The sequence below is a fragment of the Setaria viridis genome, chromosome 7, assembly GCF_005286985.2.
Source record: "Setaria viridis chromosome 7, Setaria_viridis_v4.0, whole genome shotgun sequence".
Taxonomy (NCBI): Eukaryota; Viridiplantae; Streptophyta; class Magnoliopsida; order Poales; family Poaceae; genus Setaria; species Setaria viridis.
The window spans coordinates 13,261,493-13,283,685 of NC_048269.2; the positions used below are offsets into that span (position 1 = coordinate 13,261,493).

Genomic DNA, 22,193 nt, shown 5'->3' on the forward strand with positions numbered 1-22,193 from the left:
ATTGACTTGGAGTCTTGTTCCAAATGGAGTCCAGTTCCACAAAGATCAGTAAGAACCGTCAGCTTCTGCGCATACTATCCGAGGGCGACCAAGCCTGGTTAGCCTTAAGGTTACGACTGATTCCACCGGATATTCATTTATTGAGTTTTAAGATTCCAGTGAAAATTGATAGAAATGGCGGCATGTTTTCTTGCTTGTCATTTCTATCCCCATTTCTTCCTATTGCTAAACAATTGATTAGCAAGCCTCCTAAAATATAATATAGGCAACATGGAGATGGGGATTATGTGATTATCCAATTTGAATCCAGAAACTCCCAGGATGAACTTTTAGCCTGGTCCATTAGTTAAACTGCTGAAATCCTGGCCCCAGTTCGACGATGTGTGTCACTCTACTGTTTAAAAGACGAAGTAGCGAAGAACAAAGTAGAGAAGATGGTCAAACATGTTGGCCCAAATAGATCACTTTCTCATTAATCCTCCCACAAAGGGTCTTTGGGGTACATATAGGCTAACTATAGGTAGGTGGCTTGGAAACTAAGCAAAGCATCTAAAAAGTATCTAAATGGTATCTAAGTAGATAAAGTGCACATAGGCACATAGATAGATAAAAACACACACCCAACACACACATGACTTATTCTATCAATCTCCCCCTAAGTTTTGCGTGTCTTGAGCGGTAACTGGACCATCCCAATCCTAGAGCAAAGTTCTTGGAACTTGATCCTTCCAAGGGACTTGGTAAGAAGGTCGACGAGTTGATCCTTGGTATCGATGTAGTTTGCTCGACACTCCTTTCCTCCAAGCAACCTCGATAAAGTGATACTTCACTCTGATGTGCTTGCTTCGCTCATGGAAAACGGGATTCTTCGCTAGAGCCAGAGCGGACTTGCTGTCCACCTTGAGCTCCACTGCTTCAGATCCTTGCTAAGGAGATCGCCGAGCAGCTAAGCGAGCCAGAGAGCCTGAGTCAAAGCAGAAGAAGCAGCAATGTACTCGGTCTCATAGCTGGATAGGGCCATCATCTGCTGCTTGACCGACTGCCAGCTAACGAGGCACTTGCCAACAAAGAAGAACATCCCGCTCGTGCTCTTGCTGGTGTTGATGTCGCTGGCGTGGTTGCTGTCACTGTAGCCGATGAAGTGTGCCACCCTGGTACACCTCGGGTAGTGGAGGCTGTAGTCGAGAGTCCTCGCAACGTAGCGGAGGATCCTCTTGACAGCCTGCAAGTGCTTCGTCGTCGGTCGCTGCATGAACCGAGTCGGTCGCTGCATGAACCGACTGACGTAGTTGACGGAGAACGCCAAGTCTGGTCGCGTGTGGGTGAGGTAGCGAAGGTTCCCCACAAGCCGCCAGTACTGTGTAGCATCCACCTCCACAGTCATGCTGTCGCGGCTCAGCTTCAGCCTCTCCTCCATCGGAGTGAGAGCTGGGTTGCAGTCGGTGAGTCCACCCAGCTTAATGACACGCTTGGCGTAGGTGGTCTGTCAAAGTGTGATGTCGGAGTCATCCTGATGCACCTCGATCCCCAGGTAGAAAGAGAGAGGCCCTAGGTCACTCATCTGGAAGGTAGCCTTCATCTCCTCCTTAAACGCTTACACCTCCTCATCCTTGGTGCCTGTGATTACCAGATCGTCGACGTAGACGCCCACTAGCAAAGCATTGCCTCCGTTGCCCCGCCGGTAGACGACCACCTCATGCGGGCTTTGCTTGAAGCCCATAGTCTTTAGGGTGGAATCCAGCTTGGCATTTCAAGCTCACGGTGCCTACCGCAAGCCGTAGAGGGCCTTGCGCAGGCGTAACACCTTGTCCTCTTACTGGGGATGACGAATCCTGGCGGCTGGTGGATGTAGACTTCCTCCTTCAAGTCGCCGTTGAGAAACACCGACTTGACGTCCATGTGGTGGACGCGCTAGCCCTCCTGGGCTGCCAACGCGAGGAGTAGACTCACAGACTCCATCCCTGCAACAAGAACGAAAGCATCATCAAAGTCAACTCCCTCATGCTGCACAAACCACGTGCCAGCTTCATCCTTCTTCAGCTTGTACACCCACTTAAGGGTGATCGCGCGGTGACCGGGAGGAAGATCAGCCAGCTCCCAAGTCTGGTTCTTCTCAACAGCTTCCATCTCCAGCTTCATCGCGGTGCGCCATGCCGCGTGTCCCTCAGCCTCAGCGAAGGAGCAAGGCTCGCCGTTGTTGTACGCGAGGTGCAGCTCCGCCTCCAAGTCGTGAGGCACCAATCCCGGCATCGGCTGGTTGCTGAGGATGTCCTCCATGGTACGATACCTCAAAGGCTCACCGTCATGGGCCTCGTCAACGCGGTCCTCGTTGTGAGGGAGCGGAGTGGCGAACTCCACTAGGCTGTGCTCGTCATGAGCCGATGCTGGTGCAGGCATGCCCGAAGAAGTAGCTGCCGGTGCAAGGGCGTGTGGTGTGGCCGGCTGTGGTGGTGGTGGTGGAGAGCTCATCGCAGTCGGAGTAGTACTCACCAGAGTCGGTGGAGATCTGGTAACTGGAGTAGGCACGCTCGGCGAAGAAGAGCTGCCCACTCCCCTAGCTCCCTCGGAGTGGACGTAGTTGATGTTGATGTTGTCGTACGTTGGAGTTGAGCCGTCATCCACCATTTTGCCCCATGCACAACCTCGCCCTTCGTCGAACAAAATGTTGCACACCGTGCACACACGCTGTGTCTCCGGATCGAGGATGCGGTAGGCCTTCACCCCCTCTACGTAGCCGATGAACAACCCATAGGGTGCTCCTGTTGTCGATCTTGCCGATGTGGCCCAGCTCCTTGACATACGCGAGGCAGCCGAAGATGAGGAGGTGGGCGACCGCCGGCTTGCGCCCATACCAAGCCTCGTATGGTGTCATGCCATTGAGAGCCTTTGTGGGCGAGCGGTTGAGGATGTAGACGGTCATTAGCACCGCCTCTCCCCAAAAGATGACCGGCATCCTCCTCTTCTTGAGGAGGGCCCGGGCCATGGCCTCCAATGTCTGGTTGCACCGCTTGACGATGCCGTTCTGCTGCAGGGTGTACGGCGCGGAGTAGTGGTGCTGGATCCCCTCATCGGTGCAGTACGACACGAACTCAGCCGCCATTGTTGGTGCGCAGCACGTGTAGCTTGCGACCACACTTGTTCTCTGCAGCAGCTTGAACATGCTTGATGTCATCCGCAGCAGTTCCCTTGGTGTCGAGGAGGACCACCCGCATGTATCGGGAGACGTCGTTGACGAGTAGTAGGAAGTAGCGCCGTCATCCTCCAGGTGTAGCTGGCGTCACCGGCCCGCAAAGGTCGTCGTGCAATAGCTCGAGCCACTGCTTGGCTCGGAAGCTCACCTAGCGAGGGAAGGGGCACTGCCTCTGCTTCATCACGACGCAGATGTCACAGAGCTGCTCCACGTGGTCGACGCACGGCATGCCCCGCACCATCTCCTCGGTGTTGAGCTGCTTCAGTGCTTCAGGGCCTCGAAGTGAAGGTGCCCAAAGCGCTCGTGATACTGCCAAGCCTCGTTGTCGCGACGAGTAGCAAGGCAGAGGGGCTGCACCACCTCCGCATAGAGGACATAGAGGCGGTTGCTCCCTCTTTCCACCTTGGCGAGTAGGCGCTATCGTCGATCCCCGATCCGGAGCACTCCGCCGTCGATCTCCATGCGCGAGCCACTCTTATCCAGCTGCCTAAGGCTGATGATCAAGTTTCTCAGCGCGGGGATGTAGAAGACTCTAGTGAGGAGTTGGTGCTCGCCAATCTTGGCGACGAGAACGACGGAGCCGATGCCCTTGATGTCCACAGCCGAAGAGTCGCCGAACTTGACGGAGCCACGTACGTCGACGTTCAAGTCGGAGAAGTACTCCCTGCGCCCGGTCATGTGGTGCGTGGCACCACTGTCGAGGAACCAGCCGTCGATCTTGTTGTCGCTGGTACCGTCGCCGAGGAAGACGTGCGCGTGCATCTCGTCGAGGTGGAGGAGAGCCGTCGCGGCCGATGCTGCTAGAAGTAGCTTGATGGTCCTGTGAGCCAAGAATAGAGCCGACTCCTCCTCCTCCACACCCTACGCGATGTGGACCTGGCCGTGCCTCAGCTAACGACACTCCCTGGCCCAGTGGCCAGTCCTGCCACAGTTGTGGCACTTGTTGTCTCATGCCGGCTTGTGCTCGCTAGCAGCACCGCCCTGGGCACCTCCTCGTGCCTTGGACGCCTTGCGCGGCTTGCCTCGCTTGCGACCGCCTGTCGAGGAAGAAGGCTCCCCCTTCTTTCGCTCCCTCTGGCGGGCGATCCACTGCTTCTCAGTGAGGTGGAGCTTGCCACCGATGCTGACGGGCCTGCCAGCGTCATCTCCTCGCGATCGTTGAACGCCTTGAGTCGCCCCATCAGCTCCTCGATCGACAACGTCGAGAGGTCAAGTAGCGTCTTGATGAAGATAACGAGCTGTGAGTACTTCTTCGGGGCGACGCCTAGGAACTTCTCCACGGCTTTCTCCTCGTTGATCTCATCGTCGCTGTACCGCTCCAGCTGTTGCATCATGCTAGAGACCACGTCCCACATCTCCCGCACCTGGAGCTTCACCTTCATCACCAAGGACCACTCCATGTAGTTGGTCTTCGTCAACATCGGCCACTGCGTGCTTCCAATGGACTCCTGGATGATGGTCTTCATGAACCTCGGGGGTCGGTGCCCGGAGTCGAGGTCGGAGTCGTAGTCGGAGTCGAGGTCAGACTCGTGGATGGAGCTCCTCCTGCTCCAAGGACACTCGTTGTCCGCACCTCGACGCAGGTCCTGGACCCACCAATCCACCCCCACGTTCCGCCGCCGGTCTGCCTCCTCCAGCTCGGGATGGTCACCCTGCGTCTCAACACCGGCGCCCTGCACCGCGCGCCTTAGCTCCATCTCATCACAACGCGCCATCTCACGCATCGCCTCCGCCTCCTCGCGCAGCCAGTCCGCCTCCAGACGCCGCTGGGTGGCGGCCACCACCGCCGTCGCCGCCTGTGCCTGCTCCATGGCTAGGCGGGCTGCCTCGGCCGCACGCGCCGCCGTGGCCTTTGGAGCTGCCGTGCGCGTTGCTCGAGCTGCAGCGCCGCTGCTCCTCCACCGCCGCCTCCTCCTCGGCCGTCGCCCTGCGGCGCCGCCCACTGGTCGTAGCCGAGTGGTGGTAGGAAGAGGCCCGTGAGGCTCGCGAGCAGGCTGGGGAGCGAGCTAGGTGCACTGGTAGCACGGCAGCCGCGTGCCCCACTGTTGACGCCAGATTTTGACATGTATTGTGAATCGGCGTCAGGGAAGGAGAAGATTGGCCGATGCGGCAAGCTAAAAGCTATAGTTGGGAATCGGCCGATTAGAGCTATAGTGTTTCGGCCGATTGGCAAAAGAAGTCAGCAAGGATTGGCCGATTGTGAGCTGGAGTGGCTTGGCCAGTATGGGCCTTGAGTGGGCCGGAGAAAAGATTAGCTAAAGAAGAAAGTTGGTCCATGAGATATGATAACCAACTCCGATACGAGTTGTGTTTGTAAATATTTATTATTATTTTAAATTAGAGATAGATCCTAGTCGGTTAGGAAATCAGTTGTAACAAGCTATAAATAGCCACCTCTTGAGGTTTGTAAAACACACATCAATCAATACAACAAATCTACTTATTCCTCGCACTTTACTTTCAAGTCGGCGACTTCGCCAAAAACCTTTTCTTTTCATGAGTTCGTACGGATTGGCAGGGCTGCATCGACATGATCTCCGACCGATTTGTAAGTTCCGTTTATCGAGTAACATCTAAGCTTTAACTTCGGGCGCATCGCTATCGTTTCGTTTAGATTTATTCACCAGTTATCAATATTAACTAGAATTATAGGTTTTATCTATTGTTCTAGTTTTATCACCAGTTATCCATCTTGAGATTCAAACTATCGGCTTCGTCACTGTTATTCTTGTTTTATCGCTATATAGCCGATTAGATCTGTCTCAAGTGTTGCATCTGTAGCGTTCTTTAACTTGCTCTGGTAATTTCTTTGCAATCGCTACGTGAATATCGATTGTTTTATAGCCGGTCATCTCTACAGTAAATCGGCCGATTCGCTGATACGCTTTTCAAGACAGATCGGAACTTTAGCCGATCGAAACCCCTGGAATTTAACGCTTTTTCTTTTCTTGTCAATCAACAGGTCAGATTGACTGGCACGCCATGCGAACCACACTAGGGCAATAACCTGAATAGGAGTTAAGCAAATTCTCTTGGGTCGTGTGTCCGACGCTGAGAGTCCATCGGCCGATTTCCAGCGCCAACACCCACGTCGTCCGCGGGCGCTGTTCCAGTCACCGAAGCCGCACCAACCACCTGACCAACACCACCCGCGCCTCCTGCCGGTCGCCTGGAGCCTGCCATGTCAAGGAAGAGGTCGGGGAAGAAGGGTGCCTGCTGCTAGTCGTACATCTGCTCCTAGCTGCCCACACGCCACCTGCTGCCAATCGTTGCCCGCCCACGTGCGCACGCGCACGCCGCTCGCGCCCGCCGAGCCCAGCCAGAGCCGACACCTAGCCGCTGCGTGCCACCCACGCCTGCGCCCGAGCAGCTGCCGCCGCGCGCCGCCTGCACGCCTCGTGCGCCACCGTCCGCGCGCGCTGCCTGCACGCCTCGCGCGCCACCGTCCACGCGCGTTGCCTCTGGCCACCGCCGCCTGCGAGCTATCGTGTTGCTCTGAGCTCGAGCTGAGCAGCAGCCGTCGCGCCTCCTGCTGCCTCGATCCGCCGCCGGAACACCCGCCGCCGCTGGATCCGTGCGCGGGACAGGTGGGGAAAGATCCCCACCAGCCAGATCTGCCCGGAGAAGCTGCGCCGCCGCCGCCTTGTGGGCCCACTGCGGGTCCTAGGGTTTCAGGTGCTCACAGGCTGAGGTAGCACAGGTGGCAGGAGAGAGATGATGAGAAACATGGACTCTAGATACCAATTGTTGGCCCAAATGGATCACTTTCTTATTAACCCTCCCACAAATGGTCTTTGAGGTACATATGGGCCAACCATGGGTAGGTGCCTTGTAAACTAAGCAAAGCATCTAAGAGCAACTCCAAAAGACTGCTAATCTTATCCCCAATATTTTTTTTGGGAGAAAAATAGAAAAAATGAACTCCAACAGTCCACCTAAACCTTCCCCAATTTTTTAGCGACGCTAAAAAACAGCCTGCCACTGCGTATATTTTAGCATTGGTGTTCCTCCCCCAATCTTGATTCCCGCATACCCGGGCCCCCCTTCTGATGGGTCCAATATGATGGCATGACCTGTTTTGAAATATTAGGAGCAATTTATTAGCGATCTGCTGTGGATTGATATGTTTTTGGGGGAAATTTTTTTAGGAGAACCCCCAATACATAGTTTTGGGGAAGAATTTTTTTGGGTACTCTTGAAGTTGCTCTAAATGGTATCTAAGTAGATAAAGCGCACGTAGGCACATAGATAGATAAAAACACACATCCAACACATACATGACTTATTCTATCAAAACAAACTGTATATTACCATATTGGGACCAGGGTAAACATTTTTAAGTCCAAAATCCTCATGAATAATCAAATTTAGATAAGTTTGGATGAATTTCGTTAATTTATTTCGAATCGAATATATCTGATGAAAGTTTAGAATTTGTGAGAAAAAGAAGTTAGATAGTACAGATGAATTGGGTGTTGATTGTTGAATACAGATCAAAATATAGATCACCCTTACTAATGTTTTGATTACAAGTCACAGTTTGAAACTTACCTGGTGAAACCTACAGGTCCGACAGAAATTTGCAGAAACTGGTAAACAACTGATTTGCCCTCACTAGGGTCTCCCGTATAAAGTAGCTTTAGAGTCCACTTGTACTGACCTAAGCCATGGGACAAATTCAAACATGACATGCCTATAAGGTAACCTCACAAGTACTCTTGATCACCTACCAAGTTGAATGTTGGGATTCAGATTGACCAGCCATAGAAAACCTGTCATGTAACTATGTAAGGATAGTCATGATCTATACAATTGTTCCACAGCCCCTTACCATGGGTTAGAAACTTACTAGAAAGTTGTGGCACCAGGATGGAAGTTTCTTCTATAAACTAACACCTGTGACTGGTTCGAATTTCCAGTCATGAATTACTTCCAGTATTTAGTTAATCCAGCCGCAATTGTTTGAACTTTGCTGTAGTGCTGACTGACCACACGTCTCTTTAGAATTGTTTACAAACTTACATTACAAACTATTTTGTATGGTTGAGTTTGTGATATTTGAAAATGGTACGAGTAGAATTTTATCAAAAAGTAGTTCCGTGATGCACTTTGCTACGTATTACAAATATATTACAAAAATTAGTGGCCAAAGTTTTGTTTTGGAGATAATTCAATGTCTAAAATGTCACTTATTTGTGACTGGAGGGAGTAGATGAGTGGTATTTACTACTTGATTGCTTGAACTGTGCATCTGGAGTTTTGGGATCTGGACTGCCTTTCACTATTTAGTAATGATGTTCCTATTCCAGTCATTCATGATCTATTCTTCCAATTCAAGGACATGATGAGTCCATGAAGCTTCTGCCAGTGAACACAGATAGGTTAATTTTATGAACCATAGATCCAACATGGCTAAATTGGTTCATGTTCTGGAACAATTTCTATTACAGCCCATAAAGGTGGTCTCATAGGCTAAGCAAACCTACACTAGAAACTAATAGAACATTGTCCCATTTCAGTTGGTCCGTTCCCCAAATTCCAAAAAATTATTTTGAAGACAAAATGTATAAATGATGGTGAGTGAGCAATATAATCTCCCTATTATCTTCTGTCTGGTGGTCTGACCTACAGTCGAGTGATCTGCATTGCGAAGAGTTGGAATCATTGGAAAAATTATTGGCACATGGATCGACTAACTAGCCAGCCATCAAATAGTCCGATCTTATTGTGTGGTCTTTGAAGGCTGAGAAAAGTAATAGCGGAAATGGACATGGGCGTAAATTGACTGGAAAATTTTCTTGTGGACAAGTTCTTTGACGCTAACTGAGCAGATGGAAACAGTAGGCATTGACTAACTAGAAATATTCGAAATCCTCATTTTCTCTTGTTTCCATCTGCCAATAATTATTAGATTTTTTTGGGATGGATGGCTCTCATTTTTTCCAACCATTCTAAAATTTCTCTTATACATAATCTGTTTTCCCTTTCGCAGAAGAACTATGTTTCCCCCATCCTGAAAAGTCAGATTCATTTATTATCTTGTTATTATTGAATGTGCACAACACATAATCGTGAGCATAAAAAGTGTGAAAAGCTAATATAATTTGTAAACTAGAGGTCCCAATTTAGACAAATAATGGGAAATAAGAGGACCTATTGAAGAGTACGTGAATGACAATCATTTGCATATTTTCCTATTTGTGTGTAAATTGTAAAACTACGGTTCATTCATATAGTTTAATTAATAGCAGAGTTCATCCAATTCAATGTTTTGAACTTGTTATTTTTGTTGTGCCACGTCTCAAGAAAATCATAGCTGTTGGATGCGATTAAGGAAAAAGCTGGCTATATAAGGGTCTGCACAAAGGTCCAGTACCCCTTCACCTTTGGGTACTTGTGTATCTCCACTTTGGCATGCATGCTTGCACTTGCTACACCGGCAAGACAACGGCTATCTGGACCTTCTTCTGAACTACTAGTTTGTTTATTCAAGAACTTCCAGAATATAAGCTTCATTTTTTTTTGTCAAGTTTCAGAAGTTAAGCACTGGTGGAGATGAGGCTATTTGATTTACTGTTTTATCTTCTCCTGCTTATTTTGATTGCAACTCCTGCTGAGCAAGCTTCTGGTGTCCTAACAAGTCAAGGTAGCAACAATACTCATCCCTCCAGTGCCATGTATTCCCCCGGTTGTCCAAAAAGTTGTGGCAACCTCACATTTGACTACCCATTTGGCATCGGCTCAAACTGTTTCCGGAATCCGGACTTCAATCTCACCTGCAACAATACCACACAACACCCAAAGCTGTACCTTCAGGATCTTACCACAGAGGTTATCGATGATATTGATGTTAGTGATTATGGAAGCATCAATGGCTTCATTGACACGGAGTTCTCAGTCAGATTTTCCACAGCCATCTCCATGAGACAGGGCGTCGATGTGTACGACATGTCCTGGAAAGCTCCTGGAAGATCTTTCACTCTTGACTACGTGGAGCTAAACATCACCGGCTGTAATTTCGATGCATACTGGCTAGACCAAGACATAAATGCAGATGTGAGGCTCTGTAGAGTTACCTGTCCTGATGATGCAGAAATCACGGACAAGGATGCTAGGCAGAACTGCAATGGAACTGGATGTTGCTCCATCGAGTTTGAGACTTATCTTCGAGCATTCCAGTTGAAGTTCGTCCTCCACAATAGAGGTGAGCTTGTGCCAAACACTAACCGAAGCTCCCTATGGGACAGCATCAATGTAACTTCTGCGTATGCCTACATCGCATGGAGTATTGTGGACCAAGCGACATGTGCCAGCACCTTGGATAATAGGACGAACTATGCCTGTGTAAGTAACAACAGTACATGCTATGACAGCTTGGAGACCTCAGATCTTGGATATCTCTGCAGTTGTGATGGTGGGTATGGGGGCAACCCATATATACCCAATGGCTGCTCACGAGACAAAGGTATTCCATAGTCCATGCTGTTCTTTTTTATAACATATGATGTTTGAGATATGTGTAGGCAAATTCCTAAATCTGTGGGTATCAATCTTTAATGGATATTCAGATTGGATACATGGAAAATATACATGTATATTGACCCTCGAACATATTTTTATACTGACACAATTTCAACAGTTTTCAAATAAAGAACAATAAAAACTGCTAGCAGTAAAGTTGTGTTTTCGGAGAGCATGTTGATGTTCAGAGACTTATTTCCAGGTTGTACATTTTTCTATATTATTAAAGTTATACATGCCCATCTATCATCGTATTGCCTTAAGTTTGTCTTTGTTTCCATCTAGGAATAACCAGGCGCAACCGTAGATTTCTGGGTTAATTGGGGCAGTGAAGTGTTAGCTATGCTAGCAAACTATGACACATCTCAAACATCTCATTAGCTATGATAGCAAATCATGACACATCTCAAACATCTCATTCTTCATGGGGATTTTCTCATTGCTAGGCACATATGTAAACAAAGGAATAGTTTTATTTTCCAACCAAGTAGACCCTCTTTACATTCTGGAAACAAGGATTGTAATCAGGAACCCTGCTCTTCTATAGGGTTAATATGGAAACAAAGGAATGGTCTTATTTTCCAACAAAGATTGATTTTTTAATTAGTTTGCTCTCAATCAATCTGCTTCAACCTCCTTGTGGTCTTGTAGACTCCCTATATTCCACAATGTTGGTCCATGGCCTTGGGAGAAAACATTTCACAATGTTTATTGTCCATTGGGAATATAACTATAGTGTAGTTATTGCAATATTTAACTCACTAACCCAAATTAAATGCTTTGAAAGAAGAAAAGGGATTGTATCATATGGATATTGATTTCACATTAACTTTTACTTGAAACTAGTACTTAGTCCGCATGGTTTACTATGGACAGATTATTCCAGAATGAAGGGAGTAGCTTATTTTCTTGTTAAGATTGTCCACCATTCTTTTTACAGAACATGTGATTTTGCAAAAGTACAGTGGCATATAAGGAACTTGCATAAAAGAAAAATTAAAAGAAAACTCATACTCTTAGGAATATGCATGTATATGCTCAGCGCGTCAGAATGCCTTGAGATTCCATGGGAATGATATTGCAACAAATATAAGATAAGAGCGCACTAAAACTGAGGCATGTATGATGGGGGTTACTGTACATGCACACACATGGTGAAAATGACATTGATGAAACCTTCACATAAAGCGTGTGTATTACCTCAGTCATGCTGATTGTGAATACATAATAAGTTGGTTGCAACACCATGGCTTGGTCAAGTGCCTAACCTTATTTTAGCAAAAATAACTTGGATATTCTCTAATGCTGGCCACTTCCGAATTTGTCAAAATCAGGATATAATCCATTTGAACAAAAGGTTAATTGCCAGCGATCATGTGGTAACATCAGTGTCCCGTTCCCTTTTGGCTTAGAAGAAGGTTGTTTTGCAAGGAAGCTATTTCATCTCAACTGCACAAATGTGACATCTTCCAGTCTCCAGTTTGATGATGAACATCAGGTGGCATATATAAACATCAATGAAGGGCTTGTAGGCATTAAGTACAGATCAATTTATGAACAGGAGTTGTTTAGGGTGTATATACCTAAGCAACCTGGTCTCTATATTGGTTCAGGGGAATCATCCTCTGTGCAATGGGCCGTTGCCAATCTGACCTGCAAGGAGGCAAAGCAGAACTACTCAGGATATGCATGTGTTAGCATCCATAGCATATGTTTGGGCGTAAACTCAACAGAAGGTTACATTGGTTATCGATGCAAATGTATGTCTGGCTTTCAAGGAAATCCATACGTACAGAATGGCTGCCAAGGTTCGATCTCCCTCTGCCTTGTGTTTTGGATATCCTGACCATTTTGGTTTAACAATTGATTGCATTCTGGAGAGTACAAACACACACAGTGCACATACGTTTTATGTCATTGAGATCCTAGCCATTTTAGTTCAACAACTGATTGCATTTCGGAGAGTACCCATAGCTAAAACAGCAGGGAGTGAATGAGATTGTCCAATTCAGTTTCAATTTCTCAAAACATATCGGTATCAGCCTGTTAGCTTCTGCTTATTTGCAGCAGCTTGTGCTGCAGCTGCACAGCAAGCTGCTCGGGTGCAAGTGCTGCACGCTTCTGCCCAGCTGCAGATGCTGGACATGTTGTTGGCTTGCTGCAGTTGCAGCTGCTGCAGGTTCAATATTGGAAGTTTATGCTTTAAAGTTGTAATTTTTCGGATATCTTCGTTTTCATTTGTTCTTTTGGAAACTGCAGTTTATTCTGCATGAATAAAAATTCTGACATCCATGCCTCAAAATTGACAACCCTCCTTGCATGTCAGAACTTTGAATCTTTTAGGCCATCTGGAGAGCAGAATCCTGCTCTGTATTTTCATTTTTTGGCAGATTTCAGTGAACAATGATGGGGACCATAGCAAGTTACTGAGCAACCACTGACCAGACTGAAGTCAATACACTGGTGACCTAAACTTTAAATATTTACAGCTGATTTATGTTTGGAACAACTTTATAACCGCACGTTTCCATTTTTTTTAACTTTGCCTCATTGGCCTGCTTTGACCAAGTCAACACAGTCGCCCCTAGTTTTGTGTACTTTGATGGCAAAAAGTGGCTAAACCAGGGGCAATGGTGACTGAATGGAGGGTAACCATGCACTTAGAGATCAAAGTGCGGAATAATTGCAAATGACCCTTTATATTTTTGGAACTGAATGGTGTCTCTCCCTGCTGTGGTACTGGCTTAGTTTCTCCTCTAAAAATTAGGATTTGTCTGCACTTCAGTGACATAAATCTGTGGCTAAACTGAAATTCACTCTGGACTACCGGTGAGAAAAAAAGAATACTTTTCAAACCATATTCCTATATGGGATCTCTTTTGGTCGAGGTCACCTAAGATCCTGGAGTGTGGCACAATTGCAACTTAGTTTAGCTTCTTGGGTGTGTGGAGTGTGTCCTGAAGAGGTCTCTTGGCCTCTCCTTTGTACATATTTCTCTCCCTTCTTAATGAAATGATACACAGTTCTCCTGCGTTGTTCGAGGAAAAAAAGTGGGATCTTCCGTATCCTTCTTTGTTTCTCCACCAAGAAATCCAATAGCCAAGTTTTCTACATCACAAAACGAGTTCTGAGAATCTAACTATAGCTATTCTAAGTTCAGGCGGATTAGAAACAATTCCAACTTTTCTCTCCTCTCCAATTAGCATGGACAGTTATAGATTTTCAAATTAACATAGAAATTTATATTCCTCCAAAGCAAACATGAAGTTTCTATATTCAGTATTAGCTTCGCTTTGTAAATTTCCCTCACCTAACTAAAATGTGGTTGCAGATATTGATGAGTGTCTCACACCAGGAATATGCAGAGGAGTATGCCAAAATACTGTAGGAGGATACTATTGCACCAGTTGCCCAGACAAAACACAGTATGATACTACGATAATGCATTGCACTCCAATAAAACGGCAAAATCTTCTATTAGGTGAGCTTTATTAAACAGTAATTTGACAACTAAGATGGAGAAGATAATTAAAGCAGAAACAGACTAAGGAGCGTAATTGTTGCAGGTATTGGCATTGGGCTTAGTGGTGGCTTCAGCATTCTACTTCTCAGCTTAAGTGCATCAGTGCTTGTTCGCAGATGGAAAAGGGACATCCAAAAGCAACTACGAAGGAAGTATTTTGAAAAAAATCAAGGACTTCTCCTAGAACAACTAATATTGTCAGATGAAAATGCAACCGACAAGACAAAGATTTTCACTTTGGAAGAGCTGGAAAAAGCAACAAATAACTTCGATCCTACACGAATACTTGGTCGTGGAGGGCATGGCATGGTGTACAAAGGCATATTATCGGACCAACGTGTTGTTGCAATTAAAAGGTCTAAGGTAATTGAGGACAATGAGATCAGTCAATTCATTAATGAGGTCGCAATTCTCTCTCAAATAAATCATCGGAATATTGTAAAGCTCTTTGGATGTTGTCTAGAAACAGAGGTTCCACTACTGGTGTATGACTTTGTTCCCAATGGCTCATTATTTGGAATTCTACATTCTGGTTCAAGTAGTAGTTTCTCTTTGTCATGGGATGACTGCCTAAGAATTGCTGCAGAAGCTGCAGGAGCTCTTTACTATCTCCACTCGGCAGCCTCTGTATCAGTCTTCCATCGTGATGTGAAGTCCTCTAATATACTGTTAGATTCCAACTATACTGCAAAAGTTTCGGACTTTGGTGCTTCTAGATTGGTTCCTATTGATCAAACTCATGTTGTTACAAATGTCCAAGGCACGTTTGGATACTTAGACCCAGAGTATTACCATACTGGGCAGCTAAATGATAAGAGTGATGTATATAGTTTTGGTGTGGTACTTGTGGAACTGCTTCTTAGAAGGGAGCCTATTTTTACAAATGAGACAGGGTCAAAGCAGAACTTGTCTAATTACTTTCTTTGGGAGCTAAAGGCAAGGCCAATTAAAGAGATAGTGGCTTCTCAGGTTTGTGAAGAAGCAACCGAGGAAGAGATTAACAGTGTTGCCTCTCTTGCGGAGATGTGCTTGCGACTCAACAGTGGAGAGAGACCTACGATGAAGCAAGTCGAGATGAATCTGCAGTTCTTGCGAACAAAAAGATCAAACTCCTGCCATGTTGTTCAAGATAACTCTGAATCTGAAGAGATGCAACCATTGCTATGTACAAGAGCTGAATCTAGATATGAGACATTTGATATTAGCTTGGGTGAAAGTTCTAGTTCAAAGTCTCGCTACAGCCAAAGATTGGGTGAAAGTTCTTGTAGCTTGGAGCATGATTTCGGATCATCTTTTGGGGTATCACGATAAGGATCTCTTGTCAGCGTCAGAACTCCATAGAACATCACAAGAAGATTTTTGTGAGAGTGAATGTTTCTTTTCCTACAAGTGCTATCGAAATAATGTGTTGTACCCAGGCATGTACCTGAACATCTTATTGCGGAGAAGATGATGGATTCCTCATTTCCTCTACAGTTTCTTATTTTATACAATATCATACAGCAGTATGTAGTGCCTCAAATTGGAATTACACTGATCTGTCATTTGTACTTGGATTCTTGCAGTTCATAACTTGCGTATATATATTTAAACTTTTTGCTGCATATTGGATATGTGAAGAGTTATTTTAGGTATAATGTATTTGTGTGCAAAAGTTCAAATAACAGAACAAACGCACTATCTGTTCCGTCATTGATTTTCAGATTAGACATGAAACCGTATCTCTCGGCAAATCAACAAGTTCCAGGAATCTAAACTGAGTACTAGGTTATTCTAGCGCATGAAATGTTGCCCAAGTGGGATAGCATACATGTTTATGTCACTAATTCGTTGCCACCAAAGATACATATATGTAATCCACAGTTTGTGACCCACTGCTTGGAGGCAAATAATCTGAAAGGACCATACCTATATCCGAGCCACAAACAGAAGGAAGCAGCACACCGATGGGTCATGGGCTCATGGCCACACCATGCCCTACGGATAACGGATGCAACCCATGGACGGCGGCGGCGGTCAGTAATCGGCAACGTTCACAAAGAGCTGATCTGCAAAATTTGTCACAAAATAGCTATAAACCAAGAGATTAAGTAAGAGGGAAGCAATGACGCATACTCGAAGACGACCTACCAACCAAAATGGGGAGCAGCCCGGCAGGAAGGCAGCGGCCAGCACTGAGCCGGCGGCGCTCGCGGAGAGGCTGCGTCGGGCCACATCCGCCGCGCGGCGACCCCGATACAGGAACGAACGTCCTCTCCAGCCGGAGAGAGAGTGCAAGCGCGGGAGGGACGGAGGGGCAACGCGATGGCAGCCGCCGGCGAGGACCGGGTGCGGATCGGTTCCCGGGCGGACGGGCGGTGAATCCGGTTGATAGCCAACGGGCAAGCCGAAGAGGATAACGAATGGGCCGTGGCTATTTGGCCCACGGGCTAGAACCTTCTATGTATACTTTTGACCATCAATCACTTAATATTTATTTTAGAAAAAAATATGATTAGAATTCTATTAAGGATATTCTCGGTACGTCATAACTTTTTTTAGTTTTATGAATTTATTTAGTAGTCAATGTTGGTTTAAAGCACTCTTCAAATATATTAATATATTTGTCGATGTTTCGTACCGCCGACTAGTGATTGTATGCCGTGCTCTCCTCATTTCCGATGGCTAGCACATAAGAGACGAGGAATTATATTGGCTCGAAAGGCCCTTACGTTCAGTTACAGCAGGAGTCGCGTTCCTTGGATCGACTACACTGGGCTTACAACAGGGTGCTTGCAAGAAAGCGTTCGTATGATGCGTGTGTGAGTGTGATGGTTTCGAGCGAGAGAGTAAGAAAGAAGGCTCGATTCCCTTTATATAGGCTAGGATCGGGAGGCAACGTTTTTTAGAAAGGAGGGAGTTCCCCAACCTTTGAGGTCGGAGGATGTGATGTGGTCAAGGCCGCCTGACCCTTCTTGTCGCCGTGGGGCCTCCTTGCCCTCGTGCCCCTATGGTGACTCCTGTGCAGCGTGGGCTGCCTACGCACGACCTGGCCTGCTTCAAGGTGCACCTCCGTCTCATCCACCAACCTCGTGGCAGTGAACGGGACGGATGCTGTTTGCTGATGTCCGTACCTAGGATGAGTAGGTAAGCCTTAGGTCAGCAGCCTGGACAAGGCAGGCCACTTCCCTAGCTTTACCCGACCTCTCCAGCATGCCCATGGCCTCCCAAAGCCGTGATGCCCGACCCTGGGTCCCGCGTCGCCTACGGGCCCGTACCAGACCTGGCATGGTGGTCTGGCTTCGATCACGAAAGATCACTATGGTGAGAAGGCGATGATGACGTTGGAGCACGTGAGCATGTACAGCCACATGGCCTTGTCCCTCAGGTTGTCCTGGACGGTCCGAAGGGTGTAGCCTCATCCTTGGACCCCTAGGTCGGTTCCCTCCGTCAGGTCACGTCCTCGCGTGAGGTGATCAGGAGGCCACGTCCCACATTTAATGCACCAGGTACGACACTGACAACCCTTAGTCAAGGGGTACGTGAGGCTGTGGGCCCCTTGCGGGCTCCGTCCCCGAACTTCAGTAGCCGATCAAAGGGAGGTCGGGAGACGGGCCGTGATGTCGCATGGGTCACTTCCGGTATGCCTCTTGCTGTTGGCCGTTGGCTTCTTTACGTTTGGTCATCTTAAGGGGGTGTTTGGGAGCACTCCACTCCAGAAAAACTAGCTCCACTCCACCAGCTCCACACTTTCCTAGCTCCACTCCACCAACTCCAAAAAAATATGGAGCTGCTATACGTGTTTGGCTAATGGCAGTGCTCCAGCTCCAAAAACATTAGCACTTGTTGTGAATGGTCTATTATACCCATGTGAATGGGTCCCACTTGTCAGTCTCCTTTTCTTCTCCTTCTCCTTTCTTCTCCCGAGCGGCGGGCGAGCGGGCGCGGGGCGCCGGGCGCGCGGCGGGTGGCGAGCGCGGTGCGGCGCGCGGCAGGCGGCGCGGCGAGCGGCAGGCAGGGATGGCGCGGCAAGTCGGGCGACGGGATGTTTTCTTTTTCATTGAATCGAACCGGTATGTGTGTAACGAGTGGCAATGGTGGGTAAATACCCACCAACTCCACGAGGAGGTCTGTAAAGAGGATTTTTGGAGCACCTCTTGAGGTACTCCACCAAAAACGTAGATCTACCCCCTGCTCCACCTTTTTCCCTGGAGCCGGAGTTGCTGGAGCCGAACGCGTTTGGCTGCGATTTTTTTGGAGTCGGTGGAGTGGAGTGATTTTTGGTGAAGTGAAGTGCTCCCAAACACCCCCTAAATCCCTTTCCAGGGATACTCTGGTATAGGAACCGGATCTGTGCCCTTTTCCTCGGCCTTGTAAAATTGTTTATATCCTTCCTTTATAATAGAAAAATACTAGTAGGGGCCTAAAAGTATTGTTTGCAGCATGTTATTTCTTTAAGAAAAAGATATATATATATATGTTTCAACCAAAGAAATCGAAGTATGTCAGCACACACTGGGGTGGATAACCAACTCGCCGAGACGCCGATACCTGACAACACGATCAGACTAGCCCACGAACAAGACGACATATATTAACAGGTCACTAGCGAAGGTGGAAACCTCCAGGGTGATTATTATTCATATATCGGATCGGTTAAGAACACACGGACCACTTCTACATCTCTAGAGTCCTAGTTATACCACAGTTTGCCTCACTACTAAAAATCAACATCAAACTAATTAAAACAAGCTAGACTAGTTCTAATCGAGCATTGCTGATTCATTTACTTCCTTCTAGAAAAAGCAAGCCCCTGCTTATGTTGAAGGCGAACCATGCTGATTCTTGGGAAGGACCATGTACAAATTTGACCTCTGGAGCTGCATCGTTACAGATGCAGAATTGCAGATTCCGTGATGATATGTGAGGCACGAGCACGTTCATCGGGTTGAATTTGGGGGTGTGATTCCTTTCTCCAAGTAATATGCCTTCTCTGCATCAGCCAATCTGCTGCGAAACATCCCCCATTCCAAATTGCAGCGTGCCTTTACCTGTGGATTCACAGCCAACTTATAGCAGCCGGAGCAGGGGATTTGAAATATGTGCTGGATGGTGGATAGTTCAGATTTCATGCAATGAAAAAGAATTTCATGAGATCGATGGGTAGATACTGACTGCCTCACCCCTTTCCATGGCGCTCGTCCTTTAACTGCCTTTCCCTGTAAAAATACAGTCGTTATTACAGAGAATCAGGTGGCAATGTGCGGAATCAAGTCCGGTAGTCTGTTAGGTGTCTATACCTGATTTCCGAGCGAGGGGATGGCTTGATGAACTATCCATTGAGCATCAACAACTCCAATCTTCTCATGAGCTGGCTGTTCAGTTGAAGGCAAAGCCAAAGAGGCCTGGCTCAGCAAAACTTGTACGAATGGATCGTGATAGCATAAAAAATAGGGGAACTGAAGATTCATCCAATCTTTGATGATGCTAGTCTTGTAGGTGTTAATCCAGCTGATTAACAAGTAATATTGTGATAATATGATGCTGGTTTAGTTCTATGTATTTATATGCTAACGGCAGAGTACGTATATACCTCCACGCACCTCCTAAGAGCAAGGTCCAGACCCCATCCATGGACCAAGTCATTCTTCAGAACACCGTGTCTAAGCATTAGCGTATCAGTTCAAACAAATTTGTTAAGTAGCATGTATAGTGTCACCCCACCTGAACCATGTACCATACGCAGCGCCATGCATTTCTAGAAAATACGGTCGCCATGATTTCGACAAATCTGCATATCAGATTTAACATGATGGCAGATGTTGGGCAAAGGGAAACAAATAATCTCGAACAAAAAATGGGATCCTACGCTGCACATGGCGGTAGATGGGGATCTGTGCACCAGCCTGGTCTCTCCTTGGTTTCTCTGAATTAAACAAAAATATTACTTGAGAAACTAATTATTATTGACACATTTATGGTAATTAAGCTCTGGAAACTAATATGGATTGGGCTTCACTTGTGAACTTCTTGATCACTATGCCGTTTGGTCATTCGCCATGCTATTTTTTTGTCAGATTCCAATCCAGGCTGAGAAATTTCCAACCCATGCTTCCTAACAATCTCAATGTACCTGAAAAGCAGCATAAATGTCATCCTACTCAACGTGCAAAATAAAAAAAAAACCCCACAAAACAGAAACATAATGTGATGCTTACGCCTCTGCATTGAAATGCTCGACACCAAGATCCTCGTCCCAGATAAATATGTACTCATATCTGGAGACAACATCTGGATGCAGAAATCTTTTTGCATACCACCTTATATAAACAAGAGAAGTACAGAATTTAAAATTCCTAGTCAAATGTTCCATACAATAGATTATGTCAGGATGACGTTATAAAACTTACCATTTAGTCTGTTTCCTGACACTCACATGGATGGCTCTTTTGGACCATTCAAATTCATCCCATTCGGTAGTGTGACCATCATAATGGAATAGCATAATGGTGAAGTTATCTGAAAACTGTATAGTAAATTAAAATGAATGTGGAATGATTACACATTAGTAGTGAACAAAGTGACCGCTTGTCTACTCGAATGCATGGATAATCATTTTACATCAGTCCGGAAATGATATGTCACATGCACTCAGTTTAAGAGGCAGGTAAATGTGTGTCAGTAATTACCTTTTTTACTGCTGCGTCAACATTTGCTTTTTGTGCGATGCCAACTGTGAAAGTAACAAGGTACCTCGGTTGGCTAGTAAGATCCTGACGTATGACCATATATTTCAGAATGTAGATTAATATGGAAGAGGGTAAACAGAAACAGAATCCAAGTATTACAGTAGAAACAATCGCCAACCTCACTAGGTTCACCCCATGATCTTCGGGGATAAAGATCTGTTTCAGGCACAACAATGCCTGGTGGAAGTCTTTCAGTACCTTTTGGGTTTGTGGAAAGGTAAATCTGGAGACAGAATTGTACAATTTTAAAAGACGTTGAAAATCAAGGTTAAAGTCTTAAGCTAAATGTGTGACATGTAAGAGTGAAGGTAATGTCTGGTCTACTTTCTATGGACAGAGCACCTTAGACTTACAGCCTTGACATATGTCTTGATCTTAATTTTTTACACAATCCATTTGGAAGTATGCAACAGTAGAGGCATGGACCAAAGATAAGAAAGTATCAGAAACATAAAAATCAGGGCCTAAGACATAGGCATATAACACAAAATCAGAAAGTACCTTGGGAATTTCGTCATATTTTGAGTCAGAATTGTCCTTATGGCTGTTTGCAGACGTCCATTCGTGGTTCAACAATGTCCGGGTTGTTGTGATGCCAGCACTTTGATCTTCAATGTAGGAGGCAACAGAGGAAGGGAGATTAATCTGCGAAGAGCGGTGGATTAAGATTTTCTTCAAACCTCATTAGTACATATCAGAATAAAGAAAGATGAAAAGGTGGCCAATTAACCTTGGTTATGTTGAATGCAGGGAAAAAGATCACAAATAAGTAACCCGAGCAGACTCCAACAACTGCTGAAAATACGAGTTTCATGCCCTTTTTGGACCTTCGCGTGCCGTTGCTGACCAAAGTTAACAAAATCATCATGCATTACAGTTATAGCACACTGGTGGCTAGGAGCAATTGTACGCGGCCTCCTCAGAAAGAGTAACATGCATACCTAGGGCAGACGCCATTTGCAAGCTTCGCCATGGGAGTTTTTTTTTACTTTGGCCGGCAGCAGGGCGAGGGCGGCCTCGCTCAGGGATATCGGCGGCGCGACCACGCAACAAAGGGGAGGATGTTCAGAGGTTTGTTTGGAGGAGAAGGCGATGGAGGGAACCGTCGAGTTGTGGGCAGTTTGGAGTCTTCCAAGGTTGACTAAATCTCGACAACCCATTCGTGCTGCAATTGGAAACGTCATTAGCAAATTATTAACCGCTGATTGCCGGTTTCTTCGTCGGGTTTAAC

At 46.5% G+C, this 22,193-nt stretch overlaps 3 protein-coding genes and 1 long non-coding RNA gene across 5 annotated transcripts; 1 reads left to right on the forward strand and 3 right to left on the reverse strand.

Moving 5' to 3' along the window:
- Positions 1–946: 946 nt before the first annotated feature.
- On the reverse strand, positions 947–1,720 carry LOC140223438 (uncharacterized mitochondrial protein AtMg00810-like). Its single transcript, XM_072295281.1, has 3 exons — positions 1,628–1,720; positions 1,161–1,483; positions 947–1,046 (listed from the first exon to the last, which is right to left on the reverse strand). Exons 1-3 carry the CDS (start codon positions 1,718–1,720, stop codon positions 947–949), a joined length of 516 nt encoding a protein of 171 aa, XP_072151382.1.
- A 7,749-nt stretch (positions 1,721–9,469) lies between these two features.
- On the forward strand, positions 9,470–15,784 carry LOC117865928 (wall-associated receptor kinase 1). Of its 2 annotated transcripts, XM_034750194.2 has the most exons (4): positions 9,471–10,655; positions 12,046–12,519; positions 14,043–14,192; positions 14,278–15,784. In XM_034750194.2, exons 1-4 carry the CDS (start codon positions 9,746–9,748, stop codon positions 15,543–15,545), a joined length of 2,802 nt encoding a protein of 933 aa, XP_034606085.1. In that variant the 5' UTR covers positions 9,471–9,745; the 3' UTR covers positions 15,546–15,784. The 2 variants fall into 2 exon arrangements, with proteins under 2 accessions (XP_034606086.1, XP_034606085.1); XM_034750195.2 differs by lacking the exon at positions 12,046–12,519 and having other exon boundaries at positions 9,470–10,655.
- Positions 11,802–16,650, reverse strand: LOC117865929 (uncharacterized). The gene is made up of 3 exons (XR_004642682.2): positions 16,365–16,650; positions 16,143–16,282; positions 11,802–12,364 (listed from the first exon to the last, which is right to left on the reverse strand). It is a non-coding gene; the product is annotated as an uncharacterized lncRNA (long non-coding RNA).
- A 2,191-nt stretch (positions 16,651–18,841) lies between these two features.
- On the reverse strand, positions 18,842–21,827 carry LOC117864610 (uncharacterized). Its single transcript, XM_034748737.2, has 13 exons — positions 21,693–21,827; positions 21,464–21,607; positions 21,081–21,185; positions 20,903–20,986; positions 20,624–20,739; positions 20,432–20,533; positions 20,233–20,346; positions 20,083–20,139; positions 19,938–20,004; positions 19,807–19,860; positions 19,514–19,588; positions 19,397–19,432; positions 18,842–19,264 (listed from the first exon to the last, which is right to left on the reverse strand). Exons 1-13 carry the CDS (start codon positions 21,825–21,827, stop codon positions 19,154–19,156), a joined length of 1,200 nt encoding a protein of 399 aa, XP_034604628.2. The 3' UTR covers positions 18,842–19,153.
- Between the last annotated feature and the right edge of the window lie 366 nt (positions 21,828–22,193).